This window comes from Rhinolophus sinicus, chromosome 4, assembly GCF_057876585.1.
Source record: "Rhinolophus sinicus isolate RSI-liver-muscle chromosome 4, RSI-T2T, whole genome shotgun sequence".
Classification (NCBI taxonomy): Eukaryota; Metazoa; Chordata; class Mammalia; order Chiroptera; family Rhinolophidae; genus Rhinolophus; species Rhinolophus sinicus.
The window spans coordinates 26,377,262-26,395,194 of NC_142504.1; the positions used below are offsets into that span (position 1 = coordinate 26,377,262).

The window sequence follows — 17,933 nt, forward strand, 5'->3', positions numbered from 1 at the left end:
TCCCATTATTCTGTAGATGTGTTTATACATTGCGATCTTGTAATAACTATCTATAGAACAGCTATCTTTTTATTTATGGTAATATGAAAGAGATCTCAAAATGTAGGAGTGCAGAGAGGTGGTAAAAATTGCTTTAAACAAGAACATTTGAAAATTAAAATTGGTTTTTAACCTAGTGCTAAAGAGTTGATAAAGACACAGAGTCATCCTTTTCTAGGCAATGAGGTCCCCTGAGCCTAGTCTTGTTGCATACACACCCAGAGCGTGGGAAATGGACTTGTTAGACAAGGTATGTCAAGTGGGGGCAGATGGTGGAATGTCTTAAAACACAACAGACATGAATGCATGCATGATGTGGAGAGCTATAGGGAATCATTTGAGAGTATAATGTACTCACAGCAGTGTGACTGGCAGACTGTTTGGTTGATAATTTGCAGGACAGATTGGAAATGTGATACTCCCTCAGAGAAAGAATGTGAGGTAGCTACGATCTGAGCATATTCATATATATAAGCAAAACAAAAGGAAAAGCCACTCCTAGGACCCCCATTCACAGAGAGCCCTGTAAGATTCCATGAGGGACTGACTGGGATAGAATCTGCAAGATGCCTTAATATGATGGTGGGAGAGGCTGGGGAGATCAACATAGGAGTTGTATTTCCTCACAGAGTAAATAAAATTCTACTGAAATACTTGATGTGGAACTGTCTATTTACATAAGCATTTAAAGTTAAATTAATTAAACCAATAGATTATAACATGACTATTTTGTTAATTATATTGACAACTCTTCAAAAATGGCCTTACTATATATATTTTTTTCATTTAGTAGCATAATTTCTCTCATTTAGTTGTATTATATAGTTCAGTGTAACTGCATCATAACACTTCCAGAATAAGCTTTTTTACTTTTTATCTAGAAGATGCCTAAGAGACTTAATGACTGAAAATCATTATGTGCTATTTAATTTACAGTTTTTAAACATTAATGTAAATTATTTAGTCCATAGAGAGAAAGAGGACTAAAGGAGCATTATAGGATACCACATGTTTGGTACTTCTGCTTATCCTGTGAGCTAAATATTCTATAGTATAACCTCCAATTAAAATTTTTGATTGCTGGCCAAAAGTTATTTATAACACAACAGTAAATAATTTTCAAAATATGAACTGTAACATGTAATAGTCATAATTACATAAATTACTTTTCCTGGGTTCCTGTATTCCCTCACAACCTTAACACATTAACAAAAAGAAAATTATAAAATTACTGAATGTTCCAGCTCATACTATGAGTCTAATGCAGTGGCATTTACTAATACCTTTCTGCAAGCCCGCTTATAAGCAGAATTAGGAAAAATACTAATTAAGCACATTCATTCAAGTTGATTGAAACACAGTACTCTTTAGAACGGAGCAGATCCATCCCCATGGTGTACGGTAGCCACGGTCAACTCCTCCACTGACAGAAGGCGACGAAAGTGGAGACATGGTATTCTTTAATAAGTAATATTTTTAACCTGTGTGCCAGACTCTGAGCTGCACACTTCGTTTGCATTTTTTCTCATTTACTTTACATAACAGTGCTATAAGATAAGTACTATTATTAGCTTCCATGTATAGATCAGGAAACTGAGTCTTAGAACTGTGAGATTGGCTCAGGAGTACATCACTGGTAAAGGGTAAAGCCAGAATTTGAACTAGGGAAGTTTGACTTCTAGTCACAAAAAAAGTAAATTTAGAGGAGATGAAATTAACATTATAGATCATTTCAAACTCAAAAACAATGAAGAAGAATGAAGTTACAAGAAATAAATATTCAAGAATGAAAAGAGGAAATAAATCCTGAGAAATAAGAATGAATAAAACTTTGTTTAATCTCAAATAACGCCAGAGATGAAGTCATTATTTGAAATTTCTAGAGTTTCCATTGTGCTTTTATAACCATGAGTCAGTTCATTTTTTATTCACTGAAAATAAATAAAGCTGCATAGCCTGAGACTTCCAGGCACACAAACAAAAGGATAATAGGCAAGAGCATAAAAATGAAGTATTACTTTCAGTTAAATGAAGTTAAGAAAACAGATCTCACATTTTTATTCTAAAACACATATACATATACATATATATGCCGTGATGGTTGGTATTAAACAGGAGCAGAAGTCATGGGCCCAATGTCAAACTTTACAGAGTATAAGGACACCCTTTTTTCCTGGCTAACCCTAAGTGAAATCCTTAACCAGAGTTATTAAGAAAGGAAGTCATGGATAAAGAGTTGTTTGTTTAGCACCCTGCTCACTAAATGGACAATTTACACTGTGTGTACCTTAAATTCAGCAAAGCAAGACAATGCAAAGTTATGATTCAATTTAGCACTAAATTTTTATCATCTATTTACAACAAATTATGTTATTTACTACACTTTGTTTAAAACGTGTTTCTTCTCAAAAATGCAGTTAAAGGTTGTACTCTTAACTGCATCAGAGCCTGTGGTAGGAAAGTGGATGCTGCTTTGGGCAGGAAGGCAGCTTTTTACCTCAGACTCACCTGATTCATTTCACCAGGCTCATGAAAGAATATAAACTGAGGCAGAAACTTGAGATCACAAAACAAAGAAAGGTGACAAGGAAGAGAATATACTGGGAACATGAGAGATAAACTTATTGAGAATGGAAAGGGTTCGAAGATGATGTAAAAGGGGGGAAATCTTGAAAAGAATTATATCATAATAGGGAGACCCTAGGTTGCTTAAATACATTTAAAAGTCAACAGGTATATAGATTGTTTAAAAAAAGGAAAGAGAGGATGAGCTAAAGATAATATTCATATTATAAATTGGATATAAGTTGGTTTGTCAAAATAAAAATTGCACCAAAGTTACACAAGCAAGACTTTATTCTAAACTATTACAATAGAGAGAAACTGAAATCAACTCTACAGAAGTAAACAAAAGGCTGGAATATTTTTTATGCACTGAGGTGAGCTAGTGGAAAAGCACTCAAAGACATTAGGGGAAAGAATGATCAGTGGGAAGTGTTGAGCACATTGAGTTATTTCTGAGTTTGTCAATGTCTTTCTCTGTAACACAGATGATCATCTGTGTGTGTTAATTGGTGTCCATTGAAGAAGTTAGGTACCTACCACCCCACAGAGACTGGGAGGTCAGTGCACTGTATCCTTTGATGTTTCCTTGTCAGAGATAGTTCTCCTTGAGGACATTTCCTGGGCGTAAGACTGGGAGAGGCTAGGAGAAGATTTACCTAAGTTTCAAAAGAAAAGAATGTATAGTTGCAAAAGATCAAGGGCTTAGAATCAGGAAGCAACTTGACTAAGATTTATTCAAGCTGAGGGCAGTGTTAACACCATCTTGGTCAGGTTGTTTTTCTTCCAGAAAAGTAATGTATGTTCCTGGATTTCTCATCTATTTTTTTTCCAGCTCATCCAACAAACATTTACTGCAAAATTCAAGTTTTGATTATAGCTGACCCAAGGATTCAGATATAAAGATGTTGAATAAGACAAAATCTCTGGCCAGAAGGTTCTCATAGGCTAATGGAGGTGAAAGTTAGTAAACAGACAATTATATGCGTAAAAAGTCTTAAAAGTGTTATGTCTACAATGCTGTGGGAATGGAGAGGATAGAGCAGAACTCCATCTGGGCAATTTGAGAAAGTCAGAGAGGGTTAACAGAGGAAGAAAATCCAGTCCTAGAGGATAATGTAGGAAGAGGTGTGTCAACCAGACATGGAAATCAGTGTACACCAACTGGCAGACAAGTGAGAAAGCAGCATGTCAGTTCATGGGGAAGCAAAGAGCTTTTCTGTGGGTAGCATGTAGGGAAAACATGAGGAAATGACAGAAGATAAAGATTTTCTATGCTCTAGTAAGGAATTTGGTCTTCAGATCCTAAGTATTGGGGAAACTGTGATGCTCATATTTATATTATAGAAACACACCCTTGGGGTCAGGATGGATGATGGGCTGCAGGGAAAGTGTGATACAGCAGGAGACCAGAGCAAAGTGTGCAATGGTCTAGAAGAGGACATGAGGTCAGGATATACTTGGTACCTTGAATAAATCAGACTCACAACCTGGTTGTGATAGCAAAGGGAGTACAGGGATTAAAAATGATTTGTAAATTTTCCACTTAAAATTAGGAGATTTGTACCTACTCTTCAAGGAGGGGTATGAAGAAACTTATAAGACTCAATTCATGAGTTCTCTTCTTCAACAAACTGAGAGTGATTCTGGACCTTCATATTTTACAGTTGTTATAAAGTTCTGATAAGACTATTAAATGAAAATGCTTTCTAGAATAATCCAGGCAAATATGAGACTCCATGATTTTTCCATCTCAATTCTTTTAAACATATGTATTGGTTTTCAATAAATAAGTAAGTATATAAATAATGACTTTCACTATCAAAAGTCAATATGAATTTTTAAGATAATTTCTGATGAATACAAAGACATCAATGACTCAATAATACTTCTCAGGATTATAGTAGAGTATGTACTGGTCTGGCAAGAGATATCTGATACCGAAATTGCAATACCAGAGACTTTATAAACAGTGTGTTTTAAAGGAAAAATAAATCTTGGCTCTGTGTCTGGTTTCTCTCTGCTTTAATTACTCCTTTATGCTCACCCCCCTCTCAATTTCATTACATTGCTGAGTTTCAGTTGTGCAATGACTTTTGGAGGTACACTACACATTGTACCACTGTGATTGAAAAATTAACCATAACAATCTTCACATTTCTATGATTAAAAAGAAATCAGGATAATGCAAGGGGCATTTAGGGAATAGTGCTAAATACGTATTTGTCTGATATTAAAATACAATTAGCTGTATTTTTAATGTATTAATGTTGTGTTCTTGACTCAGGTCCTAAGCTATAAAACCTGGAAACCATAAAAATCTTGATAAACCAAGATTTATATTTTATATTATATTGAAGCTCCAGCACAATGAATACAAAAACTTCCAGTATACACTTTTACTAAGAAAAAAAAGTCTATCCTCTTATCTCAATTCTCATTTTGCTTTATTTCTATTGAAATCTTCATGTTTTTTTAGCGTAATTACTTCAAACAGATGTTCATTTCTCTTATCTTGATAATAGGAAACACAGTAGAATGAAAGGAGATATTTTGTGAGAGTTTATGAAAGAGTTTGGCAGTGTTCATGAAAATAGGCCAAACAAGGAGAAATTTGGGGGTTTCTTTAAAGATGTCAAAATACATGTTTAAGTTCATTACAATGATGAATTATTAAAAATATATTCTTAAAATTGTATTTGTGAAGAAAGAGGTTAAATGGGGAGACATTAACTTAAACTATCTACATCTCATTTTGAGTTCATTAAAATAAATAAACCCAAGCATTTTCATTTTATTTCTCAACCTTTTGTACAGGGTATCAAAAACATTACACGTGTTTAAACTACCAGATATGCTTTAGTTCGCACTTCAAAGTAAGATTTAAGTTGTAATATGTAGACGATGCTTGACTCATTTAGTTCTGTGTTGTATATTTCATGTCAAATATACATTTTGCAGGATTAATTAAAATGCCTAGCGCTTCATGGGGGGAAAAACAAATTACATAAATGCAAAGCAGTTTTTGAAACTTTTTATGTTGGTAGATGCATGCCAAATATATACATACATATATGATATATGTAATACACAAAGGCTGGTATAGGGAGGATTCTAAATGTTGATGACATCATGTACAGAATCTAGTTAAGAAATTGTCCTGAGAAGGACTGAAAAAAGAAAAATAGGTCGCATTGGTCTGTGCCTGCACGAGTTGTAAACTACATCACTCACTGTAATGGTAATTGGATGTGTCTGCCCAGATTCATTGGGATGCACACTCAGATAATCAAAGTTTCAAATGGTTCTATAATGGGGACATATGGTGGTTGAAAATATCCTAATAGTAAGGCAGCTGATAAGGAAAAGTGGAATTTCCAGAGTGCTAAGCAGCAAGATTTCCATTTCTCTATATGCAAAGAGAATCAATTAACCTGATAGTTTGATATGTACATGTTTAATTTACTGCTATATATTCTCCAAAATAATGTCATGCAAAACAGTCCTTATCTAATTAAAATAATGTTTATCAAAACGAGTTTTAATGTGAGGAAGAGGGATGGAATTATTTTCTGCAATCTTATAAATAAAGACCTTATTTCCAGAGTCACTTTTTATATTCAAAATAAGATAGAAGTAGCAGCCTCTGAAACTAATTGGAGATGACAAGTTTTGGAGTTTCCTGTGATAGATACAAATCCACCTTTATTTTTTCTAATGTTTCCCAGATGACTGATGCCTGGAATGCTGGAGATTTAGTTTACAAGAACAAAGCTCCTAATAGTTCCAGTTAGTGGTCAATTAGCTGAGTTGATTAAAGCATCCATTGAAAGCAAAGTCAAAGATCTGAATGATTTCATATTTCTGTATCTGTTGCTGTTTGTTCAATGGCTGTCGTCCAAAATATGTAACCCTGCACATGTTAACAATGCATACTCTTTGTAGTTGAGACAGTGTGTGGCTGTGACCATACATCACTGTCTCTTGAGAAACAACTCAGAGTGACAGTTTCTTGACTTCTTTGTAGACAAATACTCATCCATTATAAACGTCCTCGGCATCTTGAGTTCTCCCGACCGCCGCACCAGTTAAAAAGGAGATTAGGCAATTGGTTAGAATTCAATTCAAATTTCTGCTGCTTTAGTCAAACTTATATTATTTCAGACAGTAAACTTAAACTTGTTGAGCTTCAATATCCTTTAAAGAAAAAAACAGCTATTAAAATATCCGTGTCTGAAGGTTGTTGTAAAAGGTATAAACTTTCAGTTAGAAAATAAGTAAGCCAAGGGATTGGATTTTACATCAATGTAACTATAGTTAGTTATATTGTGTTGCATATTTGAAAGATGCTAGCTAGCTAAGAGAGGAAATCTTAGAAATCCTCATCACAAGAAAAAAAGTTTGTAGCTATGTATGGGAACAGATGTTAATTGGACTTACTGTGCATTTTGTAATACATACAAATATCGAACCATTATGTTGTCTATCTGAGGCTAATGTTACATGTCAATTATACCTCAAAAAAAATTTACTGTGCCCTTAGGTGAGATGAGGTATACAATATTCAAAGCACAGTGCCTGACAAAAGATAGGCAATCAGTAACCATTCATTGAACGAATGTTCTCATTCTCATCCAAGTATACTCTGTATAAAGAGAAATATAAAGGGAAGTCCCATAGAGAAATGAATGGTGTTTGGTATGAAATCCAGATGAATTTGTTTTATACAGTTGCCCTTTCAAGAGGCAGTCTGGTTCTATTCAAACCACAAGAGGAAAAAGGCAGGAAAATCCTAGGGCAATGCTTCTTAGATTTTATGTACTTATGAATCACCTAGGAATCTTTTGAAAATGCAAGTTATGACTCAGTGAGTAGGATCTGAGAGACTGCATTTCCAGCAAACTTCTGATGCATAAGCTGCCTGTCCATTGATTATGTTTTAGCAGAATCCTAGAGCCCTTGAATGTGTGGCAGTTTAAAAAATACTGTACTTAATCCCATATTTGTCTAATGCTACATTCTGTTTCCTGACACAACAGCTTAAAATTTATTAATCCATTTACTTAGCAGAGGATCATTTAGTGTCTACTATGTGCCAGGCACTGTTCTAGGTATAAAATAATGAACCAGACAGATAAGAATCACACCCTCATTGGGCTTTTAATATAATGGTAGGATCAGACAATAAGCATGCAAACAATTGATTGAAATAGTTTCTAGTGGTGATTAAAAACTATAGTGAAAACCAAATGAGGTTATTGTGAGATTGTGTATGGTCAATTAAAAGTCCTCTAGGAAGGAGACAATTGAACTGAAACCCAAATGTTGAGAAGCAGTCTGCTATATGAAGTTCTGACATTTTCATACAAAGTAAAGAGAGAATGCAAAGGATTTGAGGCAATAATGAGATTGCTCTGTAGGTGGATAGGGAAAGAGCCATTGTGTGGCTATAAAAAAATGTCATGATTTGGATGCAAGACAGTGGTGGGAACAATCAGAGGGGCAAACAGGGACAAGGTCACACCTGGAGAAGTTGGGGGGAGTGCAGTAAAGGCTGAAATTTAAGGAACTCTTAGACGATGGATCCCAGGTGGGTCCTAACAGCTCCACAGAGTGTTAAGGTATACTCTAGAAGAAACGTAGCTACAGAAAAATACACCTGGCCAAACAGAAGAAAAGTGAAAAAGAACGAATATAAGATATGGGACACAGATTGAAAAAGAGAAAGAATAACTCAAAAAGCAAGAAAGGTCCAAACTGTACATCCCTTAGGTTTACACGACAAGAAACAGAAATATATCACTCATGCCATGCAAATTAATCTAATAGCACATAAAATAGCACACCACTCGCAATTACTGCAGAATAAATTAAATTTTTCTGAGTAGAAATGATTAAGTAACTATTAGAGAAGACGTGAAACTATATAATTCCTAGTTGACTATAAACTGTAGCCCCAGACTTGCTTCACTTTCCACAGAATATTGGAAATGAACGTGAAAGAGAGTAGCTGGAACAATAAAATATAACAATGAAGGCAATAAGGCATATGCAAGCCCATCTTTGCACTAAGAAAAAAGTTTAGTAGTAAATATAGTCATCATTATTATGTCAACTGTAAAATATTAAATGCCTCGCATTATAATGAGATTTTTACTATACCTGTATAACTATAAATCCACAATCTATCATATTGTTTTACCGTGATATAAGCCAAACTCTAAGGCCAATAAAAACAATTAAGAAGCGATCCCACAGATCCAAGTAAGTAAGGAAGAATGAATGATGTAATGATGACACAATTGTCATTTTAGTGAATTTTACTAGTGAGCATGCCTAATAATTTAAGGCCTGCAAACTAGTGACTATTAACATGTTAGGTACATTCCAGTTGACTTCTGGTTTTGTCCAGTGACGTAAGGCCCTGAAAACTGGTAGCCATTAATGTGTTAGAGCATTTCCAATTGACCTCTGATTTTCTGTCTTGTTTTTCAAATATAAGAATAAAGGACTGTACATTAAAATGGTGCTCCTAACTTTCCATCAGTGAGAAACAATTTTGAGTTATTTGGCTAATAGAAGTGAAGAATGGCACAGTTAGTCACCCTTTATCACCTGAATGCCTATTGCCCCAACGCACACATTTCTGATACATTCATGCAGAATTATGGTTGTATTTTGTGGCGAAACAGCAGATTAATTTTTGCTTGTTTGTGTATTCACTTTGTTCCAATGACCTCCTTAGCACCCTACATTAACCAGCTAAGTCACAGAGTTCAGACTTTTTTCATACACTATTTTGGTCATTTATTTGTAATTTTTTGGGTTATCTTTGGCATGTTTTAACAGCACCAATGTTTTCTTTCTAATTAGCCTTTTGTATATCTCATTTTGTTCATTCAACAAATACTAAATGAAAGCAAATCTCTAGAGCTTCGAGGACAAGAGAGGAAGTGGAATGAGATGAAGCTAGAGAGGCAAACAAGAGCCAGTATTGTAAACTTTTAAGAAATCTGGTCTCTATCTTAACAGCAATAGGAAACAACTGAAGAGTTTTAAGTGACACCATCTTCCTTCTGCCATTTCCTTACCTTGTCATTTTTCTCCTCTCCCAATGGGACCACCTTAAACAATGGTTTAATAATGTTATCCTATCGTTTACATTTTCTGGTTATTTCTAACGAACTTTTTTTTTAATGAAAGAAGAAAGGTTGCCAATTACACAAAATTAAATTTTCTGGGAGGCACAAGAGAGTTTACTTTTACAAATAGAGATAACCATGAATTGATTCATGAAAACATATGGCACAGGCTATGGATATTTGTAAATGATGGCTCATCTGCAATAACGAGACATAAAGAGGGGACCTTATTTCATTGGTGCTCCTTATTGTAAGTGTAATATTTTAAGTATGAAAATTACTGGGCAGGTAAATGTTTTTAACGATGTGCTTAACTTACATTCCTAAACTTCATATATAGATAGATAGATAGATAGATAGATAGATAGATAGATAGATAGATAGAGATATCCATCCCTAAATTATGCTGCATTTAATATGTGTGTGTGTGTGTGTGTGTGTGTGTGTGTGTGTGTGTGTGTGTGATCTTTTAACATCTGGTTGTAGTAGGCAGTCACACTTTTGGCTTCATTTTTAACTAAGAACAAAAAGGAAATAACCTAGTTTATCTCGCTGCCCATCTGGTTTCAATTGCTCATTTTACATTTATTGAGAAATGATAAGATTGTCGGTGATGATGTCTTTCCCAGGAGAAGAAGTTGACAGACAGCTGTGCAGAGATGCCATCTTCCCCATCCCCGTGGCCTGTTATGCCCCGTGCCCAAGGGACTGTGTGCTCAGTGCGTGGTCTGCGTGGTCGTCCTGCTCACACACCTGCTCAGGGAAAACCACAGAAGGGAAACAGATACGATCGCGGTCCATTCTGGCCTATGCCGGTGAGGAAGGTAAGGGCGTGAGCTTTAGAAGAGACGTGTTTCTTTCAGAAGTTGGTTTGCATTTACTTTGTCGTGTCTGGATAAGATGATATTCTAGAAAAATCACCTTCCAGAAATCCAGCTATCCAAGGAGATTTAAAATCTGTTGACATATTGGGCAACTTGCTTCTGTTCCCCAAAATTAATCTTGAAAACAAATCTTTAATAAAAGAGTAAGACTTTTAAAAGTGAACTCGCTTTGCCTTTTCTCCCCTCATAATAATTAAAATCCTTTCCAGTTCAAAGCGTTAAACCTTTGAAAAGGTCTGAAAATGAATCCCAAAACTCTTGATGTCATATTTCATTGTTTTTTCTTTATTTTAGCAGTCAGTTTTTCTCCTTGAAATCACTTTCTGTCTTCTCATAAATAGGTGTATATGTTCAATAATGAAGTTTATTTAAAAATAAACAACAACATGGCTATTGCTTGACTAAAAATTACATGGGTTTCCTACCATTCAGGTTTCTGACCATAAACTCTGAGATCCAGAATTCTGATACATAGATTGTGTTCATTTTTAAAATGTGTTGCTCTTCCATGAGTTCACCCTATTGGATGCATAAAACATGTTTTGTCATATATTCATACCTTACTTGTGCTAGCTTTATTGTTGAGAAATACAAGGCTCTTGGTTATTATCTCTCAAGCTTATATCCAAATGCTAATTTGGCCTCTGTGAGACTAGGTGATACAATGTCATACTTATCTTGTCATTCTGGAAAATAACACAGGAGTAAGAAAAACAGAAGTCAATCAAATTCTGTCACGTTAAAGCATGTTCTGTCTCAAGAATATATAGGCATATGTTATTTAAATATTATCAAACTGAATGAGACTTCTCTTCATTCACATGATAAATAACAATTTATGTTTGTAATAAGCATGTGTTTCTCTGTGTATATTCCCAAGTAATCAATTTTGGAGGAATTTTCAGGTAGACTGTTTCATCTTTCTATTTATAAAACATTTTAGTGCTAGAAACCTTAGAGTATTCCTATTTGATCAAACCTGCTGTGTATATAATATCTATGCAAAAATGTAATTCCCTTTGCCTTAAGACATCAGAGAAAATTTTAACGTGTTTTAAATAGTCGACATATGGGAAAACTTTGAATTTTCTTTAAAGTATACAAAACTTTTTTTCTGTCACCTTAATATAAATTTAACAATTTGCTACCAAAAAACAAACAAACAAAAATAAACAGTGTATTTGTGGGCCTAATCGAAATATAGAAGCTTTTAGAGAAAAAATTATATACCTTGTGCTGTCAAACAATAACTCTAACCTTGTATAGATTATATTCAGACTTCAAACTCTATCAGCTCATATTATGTCTTGAACTTCATTAAAATTGCATCTGTGGTCACCCTGCTTCCTATAAATCCATTATACTCTGCAGACACTTTCTGTGTGACTAGTAATGAGTGACTTTTCACCCTGTAAGTCACATGGCAGAGATTTTTGCCAGGCTTGCAGAACTCACCAGATCATTATTTTTACAGACATGATGCTTCACACTGAAAGGTCATGAAATGCTTTAAAGGCAGAAATTTATGATTGCTCTTTGATATGTATCATCCACTTAGTTTGACAAGGTGAGACTTCAATAATTTTTAATTAAGTCTAGTAGCGACCATAAGAAAGCCATGCTGGAAAATTATAGATGTTTATATAGTAAATCATAAAGGCATGAATTCAAAACATGATTTTAATTGGAAACCTTAATGGAAACTGTCAATGGGAAATCTGCTTCTATTTGTCTTTGGTAATAACAGTTACAAAAATTGGTGTAATTATAGGAGATATTTAATGAAGAATCTGTCTTACAAAAATTCATATTTATTTAATACCTATTATTTGCTGAACACTTGCACATATTTTCTGTTCCTCAAAATAAACCTCTCATAATTCTTAGCTATTTTAAAAATAGTTTAGGACTATATTTGCACAAAGTTTCAAATATGTTTCCCTGTAATTAGGTAACTATAATTCTATATAAAAGTAGGTTTTTCTGTAATTCCCCAAGAATTAGTATTTTGTATGTGTCATAAATGTTTTTAATTTTCTGTGGATCAGAAAATTATTGTGATAACCTTATGGAAAAAGATTACACTGGAAAAATTACATATCGAGTTTTTTTGATGTGCAATTCTATGATTTTATGGTGAAATAACTTTCAGACTCATATGCAAAGTATTTATCGGATTTACAAAATAAATGCTGTACCCTATATTTTTGTTTATCTCAGCCAGAATTTTACCATTAAACGTTAAGTAAAGATTACATACCCTCTTATATTAATAAGGACAGTTTAAGTTTTGTGACAGACAGCTCAGAAGTCCAGCAACTTAAAAGGACAATTATTTCTTCCTTATGGGAACTTTGTTAATGTTGGGTAACTCTCCAGGACAGTCTGTCTGCCATCAAATATTTTGGCATTGTACCTCCATGTCCAAGACCTACTTCATAATCCCCATCCTAGTGGAAGATGATAATGGGAGAGTCTGTCTGCTGATTTAAAAGCATCAGCATTAAATTCCTCCATCCAGAAGTGATTTATGTCATTGCCAATGATATTCCATTGTCAAAGAAAGTCATACAATCATGACTTGAAGTTGAGTCTAACTTCAAGCGGAGTGCAGGGTGAGGGGTAATATAACCCGATTGTGAGCTAGAAAGAGAAGAGTGCTGGTTACCAGCCTTCCCCTGGTTTACTCAGTCTTCTTATTGTGTGTTTTTATGTATATGTGTGTCTCTGTCTATATCTATATCTATCTCTATCATATCTCTATCTCTGTCTCTGTCTCTATCTCATCATCTATCTATATCCATAGATAGATTATAAAGGACTATTCCATATGGCCCTAATTTAATCAATGAACTAGGCCTCTCTCCATTGTTGAAATGTTATGACTTGTATTGATCATTTCTTTGTTCCTGTTAAATAAATGATAGAATAATAGAATAGCACTTGCTCTTCCTCACACTATGCTTCTTTCTTTCCCCTTTCCTTTACCTTTTCTTCCCTCCCTTTCCTTTGTAGGCTTTTTCTCTCCCTTCCTGAACAAATTTATCTAAAAAGCCATTAGTCGGAGCCAAGCTGTTGAGTATCTGTGCCAGCAGGTGAGGGGTTGGCAATAGTTCAGAGTGGGTTGTCAGATCCCAGGCTGGGTGAGAAGGGCATTCCCAGTGGAAAGAGGGTGGCCTGGCATGAAAGTCAGAGACACTGAATAGGCTAAGCAACAAGAGGCACAAGGATTGTACACGAGGGTAGCAGCAGGATGTCATAGCACAGGCAGGGTGAAGAGACAATCCCATCATTGTGGCAGCCAGCCAGTGTGCAGCGTTGGAGCCAGGCAGGGGTTGAGAACGGTTTCTGTAATGTGGCGTAGCCTCATGCAGGGTGTCAGAACATGGGCAGAGTGATGAAGATATCTTGTGGGTACAGCAGTGGAGATGGCAGTGAGAGACTGGTAGTGCTGGTGGGGGTGGGGGGGTGACCAAATAAGCACATGTATTAAAAATAATAGGAGTCGAGTTTCTATTGCTGGGAAGGGAGTTACTATTGTGTTAAGAAAGAAAACTAGAATACACCCTGTTATATTATATTGGAATTGAAAGTTAGCAATGGGAATTCACTGTGTTCAATTCATAAAGATGGATATAGAATTAAATACAGAGGGTGCCAAAATAAGTATATACACTTTAAGAAAGGAAAAAACTGTATTAAAATTGTACCTAATATATACAGATAACAAAAGATGGATACAAGTCATGTGTATACATTTTTTTGGCATCCCCAAATGTAAGTATACGTGTAAGTATATGTATTATCTGTGTAATACATATACATATATTAACTACGTCCTTTGAAAGGACCTGAGAGCAGCAAGATCTCAATAGCAATAAGTGCATACAGTGCTCAGATCTTGGTTTCTAGTACCATTTTCCGAAAAAAGGAACCAGGGCTCCTTGGAACCATGGCTGATTCCAGGGCTGGAATAGGAAAAGTATAAGATGTACCTAGAAGGTCTTGTGCCAGAAAGAAAGAAAGGAAGAGGAGAGCACGTCAGAAGGTCACAGAAGCTAGCTTGAAGGGTCTTCCACCCGCCACATATGGGATCAATTGGAAGGCCAAAATAATAGTAATAGAGATTATAACCAATTAGATAAAATAGGAAACATGGAGCCATATTTGATATAAATAAATAAATGAAAGTGTTAATTGAATATCTGGTAAAAAGAATTATAATTACAGTCTCAACTATCTCCCTAATGGAAAAGTATGACAGATGCCACCTGAATCCAGTGATCAAAAGTTACATCATTGGTAACAGAGCAAATAGAAATCACGTGTTCCCCATGTGATGCAATGAGAAAATGACATCACTTCTGTGATATCCCTGTCAATGATGCATATTGTAGAATCTAATCATAAGAAAACATTTGACAGACCCTAATTGAAAGACATTGTACAAAATAACTAGCCTTTATTCTTCAAAAGTGTCTAAATAATGGAAATTAAGGGAAGACTGAGATCTATTCCAGATTGAAGGAGACTAACAACACATCACATCTAAATGCAACACTAGATTCTGAACTAGATCCTTTTGCTTTAAAAAAGACATTTTTGGACAGTTGGAAAACTTGAATGGATTTGAGGATTAGACGATAATGTGTCAATGTCAATTTCCTGATTTTCTGATCTTGAATGTGCTTAAGTGTCGGAAAATGGCCTTGATTACAGGAAATACACACTAAAGTACTTAAGTAATGAGGCATCATGCAACAACTTCTTCCAAATGGTTCAGGGAAAAAATTAGTGATAATATACTTTTAATTTTCCTGTAATTTTGAGGTTGGTTCAAAATTAAAACATAAAAAATAATAGAATAAATATGATTTGAATATAAATGCTTTTCATACAGTTTTGAATAACATTATATAGTCTATTATCAGCAATACATAAAAGTTGTCATAAAATGTTTCTTATTGAATTGTTATCATTTGGAAACCAAATCACAAATAGTAGCAACTGGAGATAGTTAATATACTGGAGAAAGTAAAAAAATTTCTTCTTTTAATTAAAAACTAAAATTGAGTGTGTGTGTATGTGTATGTGTGTGTATATTCCTAAATTTTGACTTCTTGTTAAATAAAATTGGTAACTTGTTTTTTAACATTGTATGTTACCTTGAGGTAAAAAAAAAAAATCTTCCTTGTATTGTATAAACTGTAGGATGGGTCTCAAAAGCTACTCTAAATTGTGCTGGAAATCCTAAAACGAAGCAATCTCTAAACACTTAAGTCCTGTGTATATTTAATATGAATAGTAATAGGTTGAATTTGAATTAAAAATTTATGTTAGATTTATAACATCTCTAATTTTTGAACCCGTGTTGCAGATCCTTAACAAAGCTGATTTACAAAGGAAAAATGATTTTCAAATTGTTTTTCATTGAGTATGACAACTTCTGTTAATTCTCATTACGTAGTTAATTATTCACCCAGAGCAAGAAATGGGAGTGTTTATTTTTGCAAAGTTCAGAATAACCTGATGGTATAATTTTGTCAGCCAAATTTTAGTGTGCCTTTACACCTGCTTTATACATGAAGAGCATAGATGCAAATTGAAATCGAATTATGCCAATTTTGACTCAAATAATTAGGCATCTTCAAAAATTTTGTAGTATAAATCATTGAGGAGAGGAATGTTTCTATATTAAATTTGTCCAGTTTTTGCAGCTAAATGAGTTTCATCCTAAGAGCCAGGGAGCACTTCCGTTTCGTAGAGGAAATTGAAGAACCCTGGAAGCATTGTATGTGTATATGCACACATAACTCTGACTTCTAAGTGAATACTATCACTTCCTCATCTTCCCACTTTGAAAAAGAAGTTCTGCTTCAGTCTGTCCCTACCTCACCACTAGGCAGGATTTATGCAGATTCCATAGTAGGAAGGTTTCTACTTCTTTCAGCAAGGAACGGAAGAGAGAGAAGAGGAAGAGGCCTTCAGCAGAATCTCCTAAGGTTCCCTGTGTGGCTCATGCTCTTCCAATTCAATTCCTGAAACCTTGGCATTGCCAAAGTGTTTTTCACCCAGCAGTGGTCTGCTATCAAGAGGATTCGGGCCGCAACAGCAGGCCATTACAAGCATCTTAAAACTGTAATTCATTGTACACTAACAGTCTCTTAATATGAGCCCAGTCCCCTTTCTTTTCCTCCTTGCCAGTTACGTCCCTGTGTGAACTCTGCACTCCAATTGACTGCATCAATATCGCTAATTCCCAAGGTCATACTTCCCTACAAGCCTTTGCTTTTATTTATTTTTTCTGCAGTTTAAATAAAACTCTCCCTTCCTTCTTGCCCTTCAAGAATTCTGCTTGTCAAAATCCTACTTCAAAACTCATCTCAATGCCTCCTACCAGAACATATTTTTCAGGACCCCGAAATTAATGGCATCTGACAATTTTGAATCTCAATTACACTAAAAACTCTTTTAACATAATTCTTATGTTCTACCTAGAATTATACTCATTTGTATGTTTATCTTATCCCCCCTACCACTTTTCTCCACTACATTATAAGATCCTTGAGAGTAGCAGGAATTATTTTTAATCCCTTGACACTTCGGACAGAAACATTGCATACACACATATCCAATTAATGTTTTGAACAGTTTTTTTGTTGTTGTTTTTCCAATCTGCCATCTAAATTGTAAGAATTTTAGTGCCAGAACCAGAAACACCATAGGTCTGTTCAAATGTATCCTCACAAAGTTTTTATGAACTTGATGAGGGAAGAAAAAGTCATTTTTTAATTTCTAAGAGACAGGTTTCATATAACATTTGATATTTTTATATAAGCATGGAAGTTTATTTGGCAGAATTTCATCAAAGTATTATAAAATATTTCCTTTTGATGGAATGATAGAAAGCCTAGTCACATTAATATGAAGTATATATTTTTATGTATGAAGATTTTAAAAAAATATACTTATCACTAATTTTGTCATGGATAACATTTTATAATTTTACCAGTATTATGGAAATATTCACAGATGTCTGGAATTAGATCTGCTCATAAATAATAAATAAATTCCATATTATATCTATCAATTTTTCTACCATAAAATCATTCCCAAAGCAACATGACAATGCTACAATGACTGATTCTTCCAAGCCGTACTTTCGAAATTGCCGCATCATTGTTATAATTAAGACCACATTGGGGCTTATCTGTACAAGTATCCTTACATCAGCCCCAAACTGCTGATGTAGCTTTAATGTGGATTGGGCCAAGAAAATAAATAGCCTTTATACCTGTAAACTTAA

The 17,933-nt window shown here is 34.6% G+C and overlaps 1 protein-coding gene across 1 annotated transcript in view; it reads left to right on the forward strand.

Moving 5' to 3' along the window:
• The window catches only part of THSD7A (thrombospondin type 1 domain containing 7A), a 352,776-nt gene that overhangs the window by 246,499 nt on the left and 88,344 nt on the right, over positions 1 to 17,933 (forward strand). Inside the window, exon 7 of the mRNA XM_019726870.3 lies at positions 10,373 to 10,567. Coding sequence (XP_019582429.3) covers positions 10,373 to 10,567 — 195 coding nt within the window. The remainder of the gene's footprint in view (positions 1 to 10,372; positions 10,568 to 17,933) is intronic.